The sequence below is a fragment of the Rhincodon typus genome, chromosome 28, assembly GCF_021869965.1.
Source record: "Rhincodon typus isolate 14 chromosome 28, sRhiTyp1.1, whole genome shotgun sequence".
Lineage (NCBI taxonomy): Eukaryota > Metazoa > Chordata > Chondrichthyes > Orectolobiformes > Rhincodontidae > Rhincodon > Rhincodon typus.
Window position 1 is genome coordinate 29,864,635 of NC_063359.1, and position 19,908 is coordinate 29,884,542.

General features: G+C 41.4%; 1 protein-coding gene across 3 annotated transcripts; it reads left to right on the forward strand.

Annotated features, from left to right (window-relative positions):
• Positions 1–1,527: 1,527 nt before the first annotated feature.
• On the forward strand, positions 1,528–19,403 carry LOC109925753 (torsin-2A-like). Of its 3 annotated transcripts, none has more exons than XM_048613707.1 (5): positions 1,528–1,627; positions 8,758–9,023; positions 10,755–10,930; positions 13,222–13,349; positions 17,504–19,403. In XM_048613707.1, exons 1-5 carry the CDS (start codon positions 1,621–1,623, stop codon positions 17,746–17,748), a joined length of 822 nt encoding a protein of 273 aa, XP_048469664.1. In that variant the 5' UTR covers positions 1,528–1,620; the 3' UTR covers positions 17,749–19,403. The 3 variants fall into 3 exon arrangements, with proteins under 3 accessions (XP_048469664.1, XP_048469665.1, XP_020381256.1); XM_048613708.1 differs by lacking the exon at positions 1,528–1,627 and adding an exon at positions 3,003–3,246; XM_020525667.2 differs by lacking the exon at positions 1,528–1,627 and adding an exon at positions 3,201–3,414.
• Positions 19,404–19,908: the final 505 nt, after the last annotated feature.

Genomic DNA, 19,908 nt, shown 5'->3' on the forward strand with positions numbered 1-19,908 from the left:
AGCTGTGGTTTAATTTCTCCTTCACTCCCTATTACAACAATTCATAAATTGCTGTAAAAGGTTGTTGTGTATAGAAGTCGAGTGTGGCTTTCCTCTTTGTAGATACAATCACTTTAAATGTTGCTGAAGCTCTGTCTGTCAACCTTCTGTAAATATTAAATTTCACCTTTTTCTGTGGATCAACAGGGAAAATCCCAGCTTCCTTATTCTCTCCATATCATAATGTTGGAAAATAGATACAGTGCAGAAGGAGACCATTCAGCCCATCATGTCTGCGGCAGTACTCTGCATCTAGTTGCCCCCACCAACCCCCACCCCTCACTTTTCTCTGCAGCCCTGCTGTTTTCTTCTCAGGTGATTTTTCAGTTCCCTTTTGGAAACCATCATTGGACCCGCCTCCTCCACCATCTTAGTCAGCGCATTGCAGATCCAAGCCTGTGTGAATAAGTTACCCTTCAAGTGACCTATGGCTTTGTCAATTTCTCCATAATAAGTATGGTGCTTCCTGGTATCATGTGCACCTTTTCCAAGGCTTTTTCTGAAGTATGATGCCTTGAATTGGTCAGAATGCACGAGTAGATGCCTAAATATGTTACTCATTAAGGTTTAGTGTAAATGTATTTGCTGTTCAATATACTCATCTCATGACTGCGACACCCCCAGCTGGCCTGTCTGACATGACATCATCAGAAACCCTGCCGACAGAACACAGCAAAACCTGTACACAGTCAAATGGAGAACAGACTTCCTGCTTGTGACCCTACTGTTAACCCAGCAACATCAAGCAAGCATTGTTCTTTGACAACTGCCTACTACTAGGTTTATTTTCACCTGCAGGAAGTCCAGAGGGATGGCAGTGGAACGTGGAAGCTGAATGTTAGGCTGTTGACCCTGGAAAATATTGAGGAACTCAAAATGGATTACAAAGGGTGGAGCATTGTGAAATCCCTCTTTGAGGTTCCCCTACACTGGTGAGAAGAAATCAGGGTGAACATGAAGAGGTTCTTTATCCTCAAAGGTGTTCAGAAGATGAGAGAGAGAGATAGATGGAAAAATCCCCACTTGGGAAAAGCTGCAGAATCTGCTCCTGCTGCAGATGATGTCTCAGAGACCTACAAGGTAATCTTCCAATACACGATGCACTCTGTAGAGCAGGATGTGACATGCTCCTGCATCTCCTTCCAGAAGGTGTGCAGGGACAGCTCTGTGATCAGTAACCTAAAGGATGTAAATGGTTCCATAACATCATCAGACTCTGACATTTTGATGATCAACCAAAACCTTTAGACCAGCCTGTATGATGTGAAGCCCACAGACAGCACAGCCTTCCATTAGTTCCTGTCCTCTTTCATGTAGGCCTTAGATAACAAGATATGGGAGTGCCTGGACAAGCCAGTAACTCTGGATGAACTGGTTAGGCCTACCAGTCTTCTGGGAAAATTAAAAACTCCTGGAAGTGACGGCTTATGACCAAGTTGTATTAAACCCAGTGTGTCTTGATCAGCCAGAGCCTGTTCAAAACCTTGAGGAAAGGCATCATTAGCCATATCTACAAGTAGAATAGTAAGAGGAAGGAAATTAAAAATTGGTGGCCAATGTCATGCTGAATGTGGACTTGTGATGTCAGGTATGTGATTTATATATGTTTTAACATCATATACTTGGTATTTGAACTAATATCATGTGAGTTTTCTGTGTGAATGAAGTGGTTAGTGATTAGCTTGCCAAATATTTCTGTAACCATGTGAATTATTTTAAAACATGGTATGAGAGAGAAAGCCCCTGGAGAGTAATGTGGTTTTGTTTACATTCCGAGAGTTTTATGAGTGAACAGAATAAACAGTAATGTGCATTAACTTCTGTCAGAAGATTCTGGGTTTTTTATGGCTGAGGGAAACATCACATCATGAACAATGCCTCTTTGGGTTAGGCAGTTTTCCAGAAGTCTCGGCTGAGATTAGACATGCATAACAGTCACTCCTAAAGTGAGATATTTTAGAACTGTTAAGAAATAGGTTCACTCAGAGCAAGGAGTTTACCCTTAAAGTTCTCAGCCAGAGTGTTTGAATAAGACCCTGAAGGCATTATTAGATGCTGAAAAAATCTAAACTCAGTTGTATGAAGATTCAAGAAAGAGGCAATCAGATTCTTAAGATGAGGATGTGAAATCACAGTTAACTTAAGCCACGTAAGATGTGGTAGAAAAGGGAGTATCTCTGGTTTTCATATGATAAGGAGTGCTTTTGGGATTAATGGGATTATATTTTACCATGTTTTGAAATTTTTAAGCTTGCTTATGAATAGTTTGGCTTATTCTATTTTATTTTCATTTATTTTGCATTGACAGCTGTGTAAGCTCAGGCTTTGAATTTGTTCAAGGTATTGATTGATAGATTGTGAATGACGTACTGGGTTATGAGGATGAGTTGGGTGAAAGGTGTTGAAGTGTTCCATCAGCTGTGATCATATGACCAGGGCAGGCTTGACTGCTGATGGCCTACTCCTGTTCCTATGTAATAAACTTTTATTTTATTGTTAAGGCTTGCCCAAACGGCTACACCCTTCTATTTATACTACTTGTTTTATAACTGATAAACAATTTATGAGGAAAAAATAGTAAAATCAAAAAAAGTTAGAAATGAATGCACTAGTTGTACTGGGATACAGTTCTGAAGTACAGAAAATAAGTCGGATCACTATGCATCATGCATAAGTTTTACTGGATTTTCCTTCTGGGAAATATTTTTATTGCTTCCAGCTTGTCCGGGAGATAAATCGTTATCTTTCCCAAGTCTCAGAAAGGTTGGAAACCTATTATTTATTTATAGCCTTCAGAATTAATTCTGTTTCAAAGCTCATGGAAAACGACCAGGACACTGAATGATCGTAAACAAGTTTTAAAAGCGGCCTTATTGTCGATTCTTGTTTTCTTTTAAAATAACCTTTACGTTTCTCGAGAAAGACGTTGCACACATATCTCAACCTTCGACCGAATTCAAAAGGTCAGAGTCCAGAGAGCCTGTTGCAAATGGAAACGCTGTCACTCGCTTCAATGACTTGGACCACGTTGGAGTAGTCACTCAGTGAGTGATGTGAGGCTTTGAACGGACATTCGGCCCCTCTCAGGGCCAGCAGCTGCCGGGAATTCTGTATCATTTCCACTTTGTTACATTGCCATTGTGACGTCACGGCAAGCGACCAGCCGCCGCAGTGCGCACGCGCCGTGGCCGATGCGGCAGTGAGAAGGTAACAAAAACAAAGCTATGGAGCTGGTGAAAGGGGAAGTTCGCCTCTGCCTCTTTTGTCTTTCCTTTCTTCCCAGTTTTCTCTGCTGGGAGGTTACTTTTCCCTTTCGGTCTGTATACTGTCAACTGTCAGATTCCTGTGATTGCGCCTTCCAGCCCAGAATTGACTGTGAGTAGTCTTTAAGACAACGGTTTTTAAGCACTTAGAAATATAGTCTCACCGAGTGACAGCTCTGACATTTACTTTGTAGAATGAAATGTGGGCTGTAAAAAGTATTTCTGTTCTTTGAGCTGTGGTACAATCATGATCGTCCCTTCATTTCATGCATTTTTTTTCATTTTACTTTTGCTAGCACTTCTTGCGAAGTGTTTTGAAAATCAGTTGTAAGGGAGACAAAATGAGAACTTTTAGCCCTTTGCCTGATAGATTCAAGAATTATCTTACCGCTCAAGAGCACCAATCCTATAAAGTAGCCAGTGGTAACAACATTTGAGAGTTTATTAGGAAACTGCTTTGCAGATTCGCGTTCCAAAGAGACGGAATCTTTTGACTTGATATGAGCTATATGGCCCTGAAGTGAACTTCACACCCTACGTCGTACTTAGCACAGTTGCTTATTCACCTTAGCAATGTTCACTGTTTCCACCAACACCTCAGCTGTGCTACTCTGAAAGCCTTGCTCTGTACTTGAGATAACAAGGTGTAGAGCTGGATGAACACAGCAGGCCAAGTAGCATCATAGGAGCAGGAAGGCTGACCCTTCATCAGGGCCTAGGCCTGAAACGTCAGCCTTCCTGCTCCTATGATGCTGCTCGGCCTGCTGTGTTCATCCAGCTGTACACCTTGTTATCTCAGATTCTCCAGCATCTGCAGTTACTACTATCTCTTGCTCTGTATTTTGTTACTTTTCAGGACCATTTCTGTAATGTTCTCCAAATTGGCTTCCCAACTGCCACCTCACCTGTCCACAGCTGAGCCAAATGTACCTCCAGCACAGAAAGAGGCTACTGAGCGTTCCATATCTGTTATGGCCTATCACAGAATTCAATCAAGTTTGTAAGAGGTGATATGCCTCCTTGATTTTAATACATGCCTTTCCAAATGAAAGTTTATTTTATCCCTGATAATGATTATCAATAACTTCCCCGTCATCAATGTTGGCCTTTTGTTTTCTGGCTTATCAGTCTACGTTTTTAATGGTACAACAATAGCAACTCACTTGTCCTCTGATACTGCTGCATCTGTATCAAATTGAATACTGTTTGGGTGACCATGTGTATCTACGTAAGAATGGTCTGTGATGTGAAGGGGAATGTAGGGTTGATAGTCTTACTGAGATATTCCTTGTGTTGCTTTTTTCAGTGTTAGTCATCAAGGGGTAGGAAGGTGCTCTTAAATTGGCCATGATGAGTTTCTGTAGTGTTTCCATGTCAGTGAACAGTGCCTGTCCTCACTTTCTGACAAAGAGATGGCATTGATAAATTGAACTGAGAATACTTCCTCAAGAAGCTTCTTAGATGGTACAACCGAGTGGCTTGCTAGAGATAACACAGTGTAGAGCTGGAAGAACACAGCAGGCCATGCAGCATCAGAGGGGCAGGAAAGTTGATGTTTCAGGTCGGGACCCTTCTTCAGATGCTGCCTGGCCTGCTGTGTTCCTCCAGCTCCACACTGTGTTATCTCTGACTCCAGCATCGGCAGGTCTTGTTATCTCTGAGTAAGTGGCTTACTAGGCCATTTCAGGGGGCAGTTAAGAGTCAACCACATTGCTGTGGGTCTGGAGTCCAGTGTAGGCTAGACCAGGTGAGGATGGCCGACATCTTTTCCTGAAGGACATTAGTGAAGCAGATGGGTTTTTCTGACAACCCTGATACCTGGGGGTCTGAGTAGTCTTGTGGTTATCTCTGATATGTCTGTGATGTACGTTAGTGTGACTAGTGTGTCTGGCCGTGTAATACCATACAAGGACTTTCAGAAACATTACAAAGGCCAAACTGGAAGAAAACTGACAATAACGTCTGACGAAAACGAACACCAACCAGCCACCAAGAGACACTGGCCTCAATACACACGGACTGGGACAACACATTTATAACGGCACAAGCCAAACAGAGACATGCCAGGGAATTCCTAGAGGCCTGGCATTCCAACCAGAACTCCATCAACAAGCACATTGAACTGGACCCGATATACAAACCACTGAAAAACAAAACCGGAAGTAATGCCAACCACTCCAGCAAACTGAGGAATATAAATAACAAGCGGGACAGAACACCAACGCTTCACCAGAGGTGCACTGACGATGTTACCTAGCAGGGTGACAAAACATCTGCAGTCAAACACAGCGAGCAAGTCTACAACCTCAAGTGGCAAGTAACATTCGTGCCAAACAAATGCCAGGCTATGACCATCACCAATAAGAGACAATCTAACCACTGCCTCTTGACATTCAATGATGTTACCATCACTGAATCCCCCGCTATCAACATTCTAGGGGTTACCATTGACCAGAAACTCAACTGGATCGACCACACGAACACGGTACTTACAAGACCAGGTCAGAGGTGAGGAATACTACGGCAAATATTTCATGTGCTTATTCCCCAAACCCTGCCCACCATCTACAAGGCACGAGTCAGGAACCTGATGGAATACTCCCCACTTGCCTGGATGAGTGCAGCTCCAACCACACTCAAGAAGCTTGACACCATCCAGGACAAAGCAGCCTGCTTGATTGGCACTGCATCCACAAGCATCCACTCCCTCCACCACCGATGCTCAGTTGCAGCAGTGTGTACTATCTACAAGATGCACTGCAGAAATTCACCAAAGATCCTCAAAAGCACCTTCCAAACCCACAACCACTTCCACCTAGAAGGACAAGGGCAACAGATATATGGGAACTCCTCCACCTTCATGTTCCCCTCCAAGCCACTCACCACCCTGACTTGGAAATATATTGCCATTCCTTCACGGTCGCTGGTTCAAAATCCCAGAATTCCCACCCTGACGGAATTATGGTTCAATGCACAGTAGATGTACTGCAGCGTTTCAAGAAGGCAGCTCACCATCACCTTCTCAAGGGCAACTAGGGACAGGGCAATAAATGCTGGTTCAGCCAATGAGGCCTCCATCATCCCATGAATATATTTAAAAAAAAAAGTTTGAGATGCCAAGTTTCATTTGCTGAATTTAAATTCCATCAGCAGCCATAATGTGATTTGAACCCATGTCTCCAGAGCATTAGTTCTGGTTTACTAGTCAGAGACATTACCACTAAGCCACCATTTCCCACTGGTGCTCAAGGAGTGAAAAATTTCCTGTTGCTGCTGATACACTGTGGAGCCTCACAGATGCTTTATTTCAGAGATTTGTAATTACTGTGTAATTTAGCAGGTAGTGTTGTGATGTACGGTTGGACTAACCTCACTGGGGCTGAGATTTTGCCATCAAAGACAGGGTGGTCACACTCATCCATGTTACTGATTTTGTTTTATTTAACAGGCAGGAGGGCAAGAATGAGGTCAAGTAAATTTCTTCCTCATGTTAGTTCTCTCACTACCTGGCATGACCCCAAGCTAGCAGGACTCAGCCTCAATCGATGGTGATAGTATTGATCCAGTCTTGGTGATAGGTGTTCTCTGTCCTTGCTTCTCTCTCTCAGCCTTTCTATGAAGGATGTTCAATATGAAGTTGCATTGGGAGAGTGGTAATCATCGACCAATGGAAATGATCAGAAACTGTTCTTGCCATGAGTGCCACGTCTTCCAGACCAACTTCTCCCCCACTATAGCTGACCAGTTTTTAAATGCTATTTGACTGTAGATGACCCCAGGAAAGGCCAATCCACCCTCAGTTGACAGTTACACCATATACTTTCAACTCCGAGGTGAGTGCCGTGGCCCGTCTCGGAGTCTGAAGCTTGCAGATTCAAGCATCGCTCCAGTAGACCTGACCTCTTCAAATATAGGCTGATAGTCTGGTGCAGTGCTGGAAGAGTGCTGCACTGTCAGAGGTGCTGCTTTTCAGATGAACCATTAAATCAATGCTCCGTCTACTGTCTCTGAAGTGAAAGATCCCACTTCTTTCTAAAGTGAAAGGAGTTCAGCAAAGTTATTCTTGCAGTCCTGGCCAATACTTATCCCTCAATGAGTATCACTAGAAACAAATTACCTGATCATTATCAAATGACTGTATTTCTGGGACCTTGCTGTGACGCTTTGGCTGCCCTGTTTCCCGCAATACAGCAGCGACTGCAAGTAGTCAATCAGCTGTAAAGTGCTTTAGAACATCGGGTCAGGAAAGGTACTATGTAAATTAAAGTCTGTCTTTCTTCAATTATTGCACAGTGATTCGGAACAAGTATGATTAGCCCTACCACCACTGACAATACACTAGCCCCACCTGCCCTTGCACTCTCACACTTACACTTTTACATTCTCCCCTACTCTCGCTCTCACACTTTCATTCTCATACTCCCAAATTTACACACCCTTGTGCCCTCCCTCTCACTCTCGCTCTCACACTTTCACTCTCTTGCTGTCCTTGCTTGCTGACACTTGCGCACACTCACACATTCTCACTCTTGCAGACACACACGTGCTTGCACACTGCTTCCTGAACTCACCGACAGCAAAGCTGTTTTCTGAGGAATTCTTCAGCACGGATCTGAATTCAGCCCAAGACATTTGTGTTTTGTGTACTTGGCTACTCACTAATGAGATAAACTTTCTGAACCATGTTTGAGGCTAATTCCCTTACTTTTAGTCATACTGCATCTGTAAATTGCAAACTGCATTAATTCTGAACCTGTGACTGTGCTTTTAGCAGATCTAATATCCTACAGACATTCTTCCTTGTGCCCTTTGTTCTAATTAAGCTTGTATTTCATGCTCTGTGCATGTAAATGTGCGTGTGCTGAGCTCTGCTTGACAGAACAAACACTAAGATGAAATCAGTAGCGTAACTGCGACATCTGCCCTAAAGCAGATATCACTTCGAGAACCCACAATACAATGCATCAATCTCACTCTGTACACAGCTCAAGCTCAATGTAATCCTGATCATTTTTATGTATGTAAAAATGGGGTGGCGTTGATAGGTTAAACTCACTTCAATATATTGAATGTTTACTACCAGCTTGTTGTAAGATGAATGAAGTGGGGGGTGGATTTAGCCCACTCATGACTCTGACAAGCAGAGCCAAAACTGTTTGGGGACCCCCGAGTTTGATCGCAAATTCCAAATCCGATATTCTCATCGGATTTTAAAAGAAAATTTAAACATTGATATTCTGAAGAAGGGTCTAGACCCAAAACATCAGCTTTCCTGCTCCTATGATGCTGCTTGGCCTGCTGTGTTCATCCAGCTCTACACCTTGTTATCTCAGATTCTCCAGCATCTGCAGTTCCTACTATCTCTTTAAACATTAATGATGACACTGAATGGAAAGAAAAAGGGCCATCGAACTAGTGACTGAATATTGCGTTTGAACTCTGTCTCCCCTTCCAGATCTGGAGCTGGACCTATGCCGCAATGTGTATGGACAGCATGTGGCCAAAGAAGTGATTGTCAGTGCCATAAAACAGTTCCTGCAGAAGCACAGCCCAGTGAAGCCCCTGGTCTTATCGTTTCACGGCTGGTCAGGGACTGGGAAAAGCTATGTTACTACATTGTTAATGAGAAACCTGTATCGGGATGGGATGAAAAGCTCTTATGTGCACCAGTTTGTACCCACCTTGCACTTTCCCCATGCCTGCCAGATCGACACGTACAAGGTAAGGGAGGGTGGGAGAGGGAGGGAGAAAAGAATGAATCTGTATTCAGCCAGTCATCTTTGCAATAAGAAAACGGCCAACTATTTAACTGTGTAGATTGTCAGATTTTGAGTCCTTTTTCCCCACTGAGTTGCACTGATTTAAAAACGAATGCACAGTGTGAAAGGTTTGACATTTCAAAAAAAAAGAAAGTTGGTCTGAGAGGGGAAAATCCAAGTGAATGTACACATGCATAAAGAAATAGGTAAGTTACAATGATGCCAGACTTCAACTAGGATAGTCTGTGATCAGGCTGCATCTGTTTAGAGCTTTGCTTTGGGCTCAGATTAATAATACTGTGTAAGTTGGAAGAAGAAGCATTCTGGACTCTAGTTTCTTCTATACTTTGTTTTTATTTCAGATTTCCAGCATCCACAGTGTTGTGCTTTTATGTTAAAGAGAACTTCTACCTATCTTGGCTCAACTGCTGAAACCCATGTCCATGATCATAGAATCCCTACAGTGTGGAAACAGGCCCTTCGGCCCAACAAGTCCACACCGACCCGTGGAGCATCCCACCCAGACCCATCCCCCTATAACCCACCTAAACTACACCTCCCTGAACACTATGGACAATTTAGCATGGCCGGTCCACCTAGCCTGCACATCTTTGGACTGTGGGAGGAAACCTGCACAGACACGGGGAGAATGTGCAAACTCCACACAGACAGTCGCCTGAGGGTGGAATCGAACCGGGTCCCTGCGCTGTGAGGCAGCAGTGCTAACCACTGAGTCACCATGCCGCCCCATGATGTAGTTATCTCAGGCAAGGGGAGAGGTTAAGTGGTAACCTCAGCTCTGTGTGGGAATTGAACCCATGCTGTTGGTATCACACTGCATCACAAACCAGCTGTCCAGCCAACTGAGCCGACCAACTCCCAACCAGAGGAGTATAAGGTCATGAGGGTATAAACAGAGTGATAGGAAGGCACTTATTCCACTAGTAGAGGGGTCAGTAACTGGGGTTGTGGATTTAAGGTAAGAGATAGAAGGCTAATGGAGAGTTGAGGAGAAATGTTTTCAACCAGAGGGTGATGGGAGCCTGGAACTCATTGCTAGGAAGGGTGGTTTGAGTCATAAAGTATTGAAAAAGTTAAGCAATATTTAGATTTTCATTTACATTGTTATAGTTTCCAGGGCTACAGGCCAAAAGGTGGAAAATATAATTTGTGTAGTCAGATACTTATTGACTATCAAGGGCATGATGGAATGAATAGTAAATACTGACTAAATGCTGCAAATGTCTGCATCTATATCTGTGCTGCTTCAGTTCTGACCTCGTGAACATCCCTGATTTTAATCACTGTACTATTAGCTACTGTGATTTCAGCTACTTAGCTCTGGAATTCCGTCTGCACCTTGCACTTTTAGGACACTCATTAAAATTATTGACCAAACTTTTGAAGAGTTTAGGCAGTGAATTCCAGGGCTTTGGACCTAAATAACTGGATGCACAATGGCCAACAGGAGAGTGATTCAAATGGATGATGAACAGGGAGACTAGGTGAGAATTAGGATTAAGAATGTTGATGTGTGTCACCTTGCCTTTGTGAAGTTCAGTAATTAAATTGCTGAGTTGACAGTCAACCCTTTCTTGACATTATTAGAGTTCCCTGTTGCCATTGCAATCTAACCGGAAAGTTTGGTCTGATGCCACTTGTGCACTTTCTAATGTTGTTCTTGCCTTTTCAGGAGCAGCTGCAAAGCTGGATCAGTGGTAACCTGAGTGACTGCAGCAGATCTGTCTTTATTTTTGATGAAATGGACAAAATGCACCCAGGTTTGATTGATGCAATCAAGCCCTTCCTCGGCAATTCACACGTTATGTACGGAACAAATTATCGGAAGGCGATATTTATTTTTGTAAGGTAAGTGACGAGAAGTGACTATCACCGCTCTTAATACTGTAAGACACACCAGACAAGGTACTAGTTAAAGTTAGACTTGCAATCTGGAAGTAGAGTTTAAGCTTCCACACCTGTGCTGTTGCTCTTTGCAAGGTGTTGCTTCTCTGCTGACTGTTACTGAATGCTGATTGGAGGGGAGAGTCTGTACCTTGAAACATTAATGAAGGAATTGTTCATCTTCCTCAATCAGTAGATCAAAATGATCGGAGGCTACGTACGTAAAATCTGTGGGTTAAGAAATCCTTTCCCAGACAAGTGACAAGTTAGGTTTAATTCCAAGATGCCCATTTGACACACAGTTATCAGTTTGAAAGAGACTGGACGGAGCTCCCTTCCCAGGCATCTAAATACTGGTCTTCAAATACGTTGTCTTATGTTAATAAAAATTGGTGGTACATTTAAAGCTTTAGTCAGCAGAGTTCAAGTCAGTTGTGATTTCAGCTGTGAACGCAATGTCATTTGGAAACAAAAAGACCACTTGATTACACCCAAGTCCAGGAGATTTCCTCTGGAGTGTCTTGACTGAGTTTAGACACAGAAACAGGGGAGGCAGTGCATTACTAACCCAGAAGCCTAGGCTGATACACAGGGACACTGGTTTAAATCTCAACATGGCAGCAGCTAAAGTTTACATTTAATACATAACTCAAAACATTAATGGTGACTGTAAAACTACCCCTGATTGTCATAACTCATTTAGCTTGCACCTGCCATTTGGGGACATCCCTACTTGGCCTGAACTACATGTTATGTCAGAGCCACAGCTATGTGGTTGAGTCTGAAATGATGTGCTGAACCACTCAGTTCAAGGGCAGTTAAGAATGAGTGACCAAAGTTGCCCTAGCCAGCTGCCTTATAAGTACACATGCATGTTCACATACACACATTCTGTCTCTCTGTTTCTCTCTCTTTCTCATTATCTGTCCCTTGCTCTCATTCTCTCCCCTCTCTCCCTGGCTCTCATTCTTGCTCTCTTCCTCATTCTCATTCTCTCTCCTTTGCTATCATTCTCTCAAGCCCCCCCACCAACTCATTAGTTTCTCTCCATCATTCTGTCTCTCTCTCTCTCTCTGTCTCTCTTCCCCTCCCTCCCTCCCTCACTCTCATTCTCTCCATCTCTCTTTCATTTTCTGTCTCTCTCATTCTTGTTTTCTCTTTCTCTCTCATCCTCATTCTCTCTCTCTCTGTCTCTCTCCCCCCCCCACACTCATTCTTTTTCTCTCTCTCTCTCTCTCTCTCTGTCTCAACCCTCTCACTCTTATTCTCTCTTCCTCTCTCCCTTGCTCTAACTCTCTCTTGTTCTTGTTTTTGCTCTCTCCTTTGCTCTCTCATGCACTCTTTGAGGGACTTCAAAGAATTACAGCAAGTATTAATGATTACTATAGTTTCCTTTTCACACTGAAAAGCATTTGGAACTGCAGTATAAAATGAAGATTTTGAATAGTCCTTTCAAGATTAAAGATGAGGGGTGATCCTGATTGCAGAGGGCTGAAGGTTTTGAGGGCAGAGGATATTTTATCTGTTGTAATTGTCTTTAGCATTATATTTATTTGGTCAGAATATTTGCTTCTGTCCTTGGGCTCCAGTCTCTTTACTACATTAGATCATGCAACAGCAACAACAACTTGTAGTTATATACCGCAGTGCCTTTAACTGAATAAACCAAAGTACTAAACAGTAAAGTACTATAAAACAAAATTTAGGATCAATCCCTCTCAACTTGCTATATACCTTTAAAAGCAGCAATAAGGTTCATTGTGATACATCATGTCATAAGAGAATTTTATTTTTATTCAAATATTATCTGTATTGCCGCCTGTACATTTATTTTAAGTTAACAAATCTGTAATAGATATGGATTTTTATTAATTACACAATGTCACCAGAATCTAATCTTGTACTAATATTACCAATCTCAGTGTATTGTCTTATAATCCTCAATTGTTGGTCATTGTGTAAGTTGATTAGAGCAACAATCTTCTAGATGAATAGCAAAGTGATTTTAAAATCTTTAGAAACACAATAAAGGTTGTCAAACATCTGCCTGTTGAATCATAAATAAACTCTTATGACGGATATATAAATGTAGCATCTGAAGAAAGTGTAACTTGACAATTAACTAGCACCAGTGAATAACAAACTGCTGACTAGCTTTACCATAAATAGCTGATCGCTGTGTAGTGTGTAACTGTTGACGGCAAAGTTCACTTATTTCGCTATCTCGTATGTTCATGATTGTGTCTCATAACCAGCAATGCTGGAGGCAAGCAGATAAACAGGGTGGCACTAGACTTCTGGAAGAATCAAAAGGACAGGGAGGAAATTCGACTGGAAGACTTGGAGTCCAAAATATCCAACGAGGTTTTCAATAACAAACTCAGTAAGTCATCACCCTTTTTGTAAGAAGGGCATTCTAATATGTGACAGTATTGATGCATCTTTTTCTTTCAGTGGTGTATATCGTCACTGAACTCAGTCATTCTAGATCTAGCTCTACCAATGTGTTCAGACGTTGTTGTTATAATATTTATGTTGTTGCAGGAAAACCAACGAGAAGCGAGGTTGCTGTGCGTTCATTATGCTTTGATAATATGCATTTTGTTTCTGGTCACGGAACATTACCTTTGTTTGTTTCCAGCAGTCAGACGGTTCAAGTTCTGAGACCCCTCTCTAAATTTCCATGCTGTCCAGCTGCACCATCATTTAAAATCATCTAATCTACTCAAGGGAAAGAAAAGCTTCTGTCTGCTTTGTGTTTTACACAGCACATGACTGTTTTCAATTGAAAAATTTAACGTATCATGGTTTTCGTTGTGGGATTGCCCTTCATATTAATTGTACAAAGGGGCCCAGAAAGACAGGTCATTGTTAGGGAGAAACACAGTTACAAGTTATGTCTATGTAGAGGACATGTGCTTCATACTGGAAGTGTTTTTTCAATAAAATAGAGATATGTTCATATTTGTACAAAAATATGTTATAACAATGTGATAACCAGCACTTTTGTGAAAGAAAATCTTTTATTTCCTATTATTTTTCAAACTTGCGTTTAGGATCTGCAGGTTCAATGTAGGTTCAAGTGAGAAATTCACACTGATAGCTCAACAGCTCTTAGTGCCTTTCAGCACTGCGTTACGCCAGGATGTACACGTAATAGAACTGGTGCAGGCACGAAGGGCCGATTGGCAACCTACTGTGCTGTAACAATTCTGTGATTCTGCAAGTAGCCAAGAGGAAATGGGAGATTTTATATTATTATGCTGGGTGTGACCATGGAATCCAGAGGTTATTGTATCTTGGCTTTTAATAAAGCAATGAATCCCCTCCTGATTAGGGTGAAAAGTTTGTACTTACTCCTTAACGTCATAAAGAGACCTAGGCAGACTCATCACCTTCATCAGCTTTTGGAAATAACTGTTGGATGAATGTTGTTCGTATGGTAAAGTGTGATTAAGATGTCTTTTTAAAAACAAACACCAATAGGAATTTCTGGAGAAACTCAGCAGGTTTGACGGCTCAAGAACTCTGATTTAGAGGGATTTGTAAAAGAAGCAGCGTTGACTTGACATTTTTTTATGCAGCCGTTTGTGGTAATTGGCAATGCTGTACAAGCCAATGCAAAGACCATCTTCCAAATTGAATTGGAAGGGAAAGAAAACAGCAGGCTCTGAGAGTAGGCAGTAGTGTGGGGTAGGAATAACACCACTAGATTAGTAATCCACAGAAACAGGCTAATGCTCTGGGGAATGCATTTGTCTGCTACCGTGAATTCAATTAATAAACCGGGAATTAAAAGCTGGTCTAATGGCGACCAGCAAATCACTGATAAACAAAAATCCTGGTTTACTGATGTCCTATACAGAAGGAGTGTGTCATACTTACCTGATCATGTGATCACTGTTTCACATGACTCCAGATCCATAGCAATGTGGCAGACTCAGAAACGACCAAGCAAATCCCTCAGGACCTTGTCTGCGATGCCCACATCCCAAGAAAAAACAAGAAAGAAGAGCAGGGTAGTGAGAACACAGAGAGCTCTGTCAGGGAGCTGACAATGGCCTCTTCCTGTGCTGCACTATTCCATGCACTGTCAACACCCTGTTCCTTCTTGGACATACTGCTCATGGGAACTATTGTTACCACTGGGCAACACACTTAAACATTCATTTAAAGCCCCAAAGGTTTTACTCCTGTAAGCTCCTGGTTTGTTAGGTACAAACATATGATTTAGGAGCAGAAGGAGGCCATTCTGCCCTGTAAGGTTACTCTGTCATTCAGTAAGATTACAGCAGATCTGTTTGTTTCAAACTCTACATTCCCTTTTACACCCAATAACCTTTCACTCCTTTGGCATTAAAGATATTCAGAGACCTCGCCGCCTCCACCTTCTGAGGTAAAGTTCCAAAGTCTCTCCACCCTCTGAGAGAAAACAAATTCTCTCTGTCTCTGCTGTGAAAGGGTGTGGCCAATTTTAAAGTAATCACTCCCCAACTAGGGAAACCTGCACTTCAGTGACCATCTTGTCAAACCTATTCAGCATCTTATGTACGTTGCCAAAGTCACCCTTCACTCTTCTATATTTCAGTGCAAACAAACCCACTCCATGCAACCTTTCCTCATAAGACAACATAATTGTTCCAGGTATTCGTCTAGTGTTGGAAGACACTCAGCAGGCCTGGCAGCATCTCTGAAGAGAGAAATTGAGCTAACATTTCAAGTCCACTATGAGTTCTGCAGAATATTTTGGAGTTAACTCAACGTTAACTCAGCTTCTGTCTCCAGAGATGTTGACATAGAGTCAGAGTCATACAGCATGGAAATAGACCCTTCGGTCCAACTCGTCTATGCCAACAAAGTTTCCCAAAATAGTCTCATTTGCCTGCATTTGGCCCGTATCCCTCTAAAACCTTTCCTATTCGTGTACCTGTCCAAATGTCTTTTAAATGTTGTAACTGTACCTGCAACTACTGCTTCCTCTAGCAGTTCATTTCACACACAAACCATCCTCTGTGTGAAACGACCTGCTGAGTTTCTCCAGCACTTTCTCTTTTTATTTCTGATCTCCAGTATCTGCAGTACTTTGCTTTTATTTCAATGATCAATCTAGTAAACCTCCTCTGAACCACCTCCAATGAATTTACATCTTTCCTTCAACAAGGACATCAAAGCAGCATGCAGTATTCAAGATGTGATCTCACCAATCCCCTACATAACTGAAGCGTAACATTCTTCTTTTTATGTTCAGCTTCTCTTGTAATAAAGGACAGAATTCTGTTAGTTCTCTTAATTGATTGCTGTACTTGCAAAATGAATTTCTGATTCATGCACTAGAACACCCTCTGAACCTGGGAATGCTGCAGTTGTTATCCATTTTGCTAATACTCAGCTTCTTTATTCTTTCTGCCAAAGTAAACAACGTTAGATTTTCCCACACATCATATACCATCTGCCAGATTTTCGCCCACTCACTATCTGTATCTGTCTGCAACCTCCTTATGTCCTTCTCACAAATACTTTGCTACCTATCTCTGCGTTGTCTGCAAATTTAGCCAGTAAAACCTTCATTCTCATTATCTCAGTTGTTGATTATAAATTGTAAAAAGTTAAGGCTGCAGGACAGACCCTGTGGAACCCCACTCACTGCATCTTGCCAATCAGAAGAAGACCCATTTATGCATATACACTATTTTCTATCCATGCTCGTATATTATCTGCCAAACCATGTACTTCTACTTTGCACGGTAACCTTTTGTGTGGCAACTTAACAAATGCCTTTTGGAAATCCATGTTCATCAATGGGTTCCCCCTTATCCACAGTGCATGGTACTCCTTCAAAAAGCTCCAGTAAACTGGTTAAACATAATTTCCTTTTCATTAAACTATGTTGACATTTCCCGGTTATCTTGACTTTTTTATTTTCCAACTAATATCTTCCTTAATGATCATTTGCAATACTTTCCCATGACAGATGTCGAGCTAATTGGCCATAGCTTCCTGTTTTCTGCCTCCCTCCCTTCTTGAATAGAGGCATTATGTCTACTACTTTCTAAAATCTAGTGAATTTTGGAAAATTAACATGAACGCATCTACTACTTCGTTAGCCACCTCTTTTAAGACCCTACGATGAAGTCCATCATGACTTGGACTTGTAAGCTCACAGCTCCAACAGTTCACTCTCAGTGCCACTGCCCTGGTTATTGTAATTTCATCAAATTCCTCTTCTTCTTTCACTTCCTGACTTATAACTATTACTGGGATGATTTTCTATTGTATCTTCTATAGTGAAGATAGAAGCAAAGTATTTGTTAATATTGTCTGGCATTTATCTGCTATTAATTCCCCATGCTCACTCTCTCGATCACCAATGTTTCCTTTATTTACTCTTCCTTTTTAGATAGCTCTCCCTGTGTAGATAGGTTGCTTTGTTAGTTTGTTGGAGAGATCCTAAAATTGGCCTCATGTGATTTATTTTTGTGTGACTTTGCAAGTTGTGTTTGCTCCATTGTAATTTGTATTCCTGTGCTTTGTTTGCAGGTGGGTTCTGGAATTCCACGATCATAAATGAACAACTTGTCGATCATTTTGTACCGTTTCTACCTTTGAAACTCAAGCACATCAAGGAATGTGTGAGAAGTGAGATGGTCTCCAGAGGCATCAAACCTTCAGATGAAATAGTTGCAGAAGTTGCCAAGTCCATGAACTTTATCCCAGAGAGTGAGAAACTGTTTTCTCAAACAGGCTGCAAGACAGTGTCTGCCAAATTGGACTTCTTCTTGTAACTTCAAGAGGATATTGTACAAGTGTTTGTGTCAGAAAGTATAATTGTATATCACCGGTTACTGTTGTCTCTTGGGAGAGAATTTTGAAGATCTGATTGTTGTTGCTAACTTATTTAATTTGATGATATCCAGTTAGCCTTCAGAATAATGTCCTGTTTTAGGGATAAATTATTGGGCCAGAAGAAGAAGAAAAGTCTTTTACTGGACCTTTTTCTTTTAAGAAAATTATTTAATAAATCCAAATGTATAATTGCTTCAGTAAAGAATTGAGAATCAGATTATTCCTGGTCCAAGAGTGGATGCTGAATGCAGAGCCCAACTCGATCAGTTAACAAATTCTTCAGAGGGACAGAGCAGTTGATTTACAATGCCAGTTTACAGGAGTGGTGAGAGGACAGTTGTTTGATTTGGCATGCTAAAAATCAGAATCTTTTTGCCAATCATTGACACTGACTATATAAAAATCTATGACCTGCAAACATACCTTTATAAAAAATACATAGTGAGCTCATATCGTATTGCACAGGTCTGCCAGTTTAAGAAAAATTGAGCACTCTGCACCACATGTAAACTTAATATTCAGTCTAAGTTCTTTATGATAACCCTTGATTTTTGCACACGAATTCTGAAAGTGGATCCTGAATGGAGGAGATTCTGTTCTAAAACTATTAAATAGAGAAAAGGGAATTCTTGGTTGTGGTTACAGGCAGAGTGTTCATTCAGAGCTGGCCAATAACTTGGAAAATACCACACAGGTCATGCAAAGGTTGGCTCCTTTAAGTTGCCATATATACCCAATCAGGTTTTTACAACCAAGGACCCTTGCAATTTAAACAAATTGGTTGTGCACTGCAAAAGAAAAAAGAAATTATTACAGGAGAGTAAGGTTTGTAATCACCTGGGTGGATTTTAACCACTGTTTAAATAATTGTGATGGGGTTATTATCTGGAAATCATCCCAACTGTAACATTTTTCATCAAATAATACTGCCCTTATTAGTCAGTTATTGCCTGTGACCAGTGCTGGGTGTGGGGACAAGAATTGATCAAGGTACGATGCGTAATGGCCTCCACTATTTAAAAACAGGATGAAATTGCTGAAATAAATAGCTGCAATTTCCAGCTTCTGTGTGGCAAAGCCTCACAAGAGGATTTGTACACTGGGCAGGAATTAGGAAAGTGGTTGAAGGGCTAGGTTTTGAGGCTATTTAAGGGTAGGAAGAGATGGAGCACAATGTACCCATTTTGGGTAATTCAGGAATAACTTGGCTAGTGGTTTATTTTCCCCAATATTTGACCTGCTAACATAGGGAATTGTGGCAACACAAAAACAAAACAGTGCAGGCATTGGAAAATGCTGAAATTGTTCAGCAGGTCTGGCAGCATCAGCGGAGAGAGACAGTTAACAATTCAAGTTGATGATTTTAACTCACTTCCTCTTCATAGATGCTGCCTGACCTGCTGAGCACTTCCTGCATTTTCTGTTTTCCTTTGGGAAGTTATAGCTGTGAATTTGAACCTGCCCACTGTATGGCTGAAAATCCCTGGAGTACCTGGGATGTAAATCCATCTTAACATAAATATCCTGAGGATTTTCCACAAAAAAAAAAACCCCTAGATGTTTGTTCTTGGCCAAGTTTGCTTTTACACTCGGAGACATTTAAAAAAGCCAACCTTGTCACACAGTATTGGACTTCTGCCAATCGGATTAAATGATGTAACTTATTTCAAAACCAGCAGAGACCTACAAAATACTTGTCATGAAATTAGTATTTTTTAAATTTTATCAGCATTTCTTCAAACCCCATCTTAATACCATTCTATCCTTCCCATGTCAAACACATCCCATTCCATCCCTTACACTGAGACATTTTGCTTTGAAAATGCTTCAGAATACTACTTGCTTGCACTGCTGTGACATTTTTCATCCAATTGCTGTTTTTGGTTTCTTATTCAAGTGAATCTGTTGCCTCACTCTATGGAGCAGGCCATAAGGAACTACCTCTTTCTTAAACCAAGTCGGGCTGAATGATCATTAAATTGTGAAGGAGACTGATGGTCTTCTTTTGTGCTTTGACTGGAGGAAGCAAGTTATTTAGTAAACACACGTAAATATTTCAAAGCTTGAGCTCATGATTGGCATTTTAGAATCTTCCAACT

What these genes read in the sequence shown, in the direction of transcription:
- LOC109925753 (XM_020525667.2), top strand. Translation starts at nt 3,264, where the DNA reads ATGGAGCTGGTGAAAGGGGAAGTTCGCCTCTGCCTCTTTTGTCTTTCC. An exon ending in GCCAGATCGACACGTACAAG is followed by an intron (nt 9,024 to 10,754) that starts GTAAGGGAGGGT and finishes TTGCCTTTTCAG; the next exon opens with GAGCAGCTGCAAAGCTGGAT. An exon ending in GGTTTTCAATAACAAACTCA is followed by an intron (nt 13,350 to 17,503) that starts GTAAGTCATCAC and finishes CTTTGTTTGCAG; the next exon opens with GTGGGTTCTGGAATTCCACG.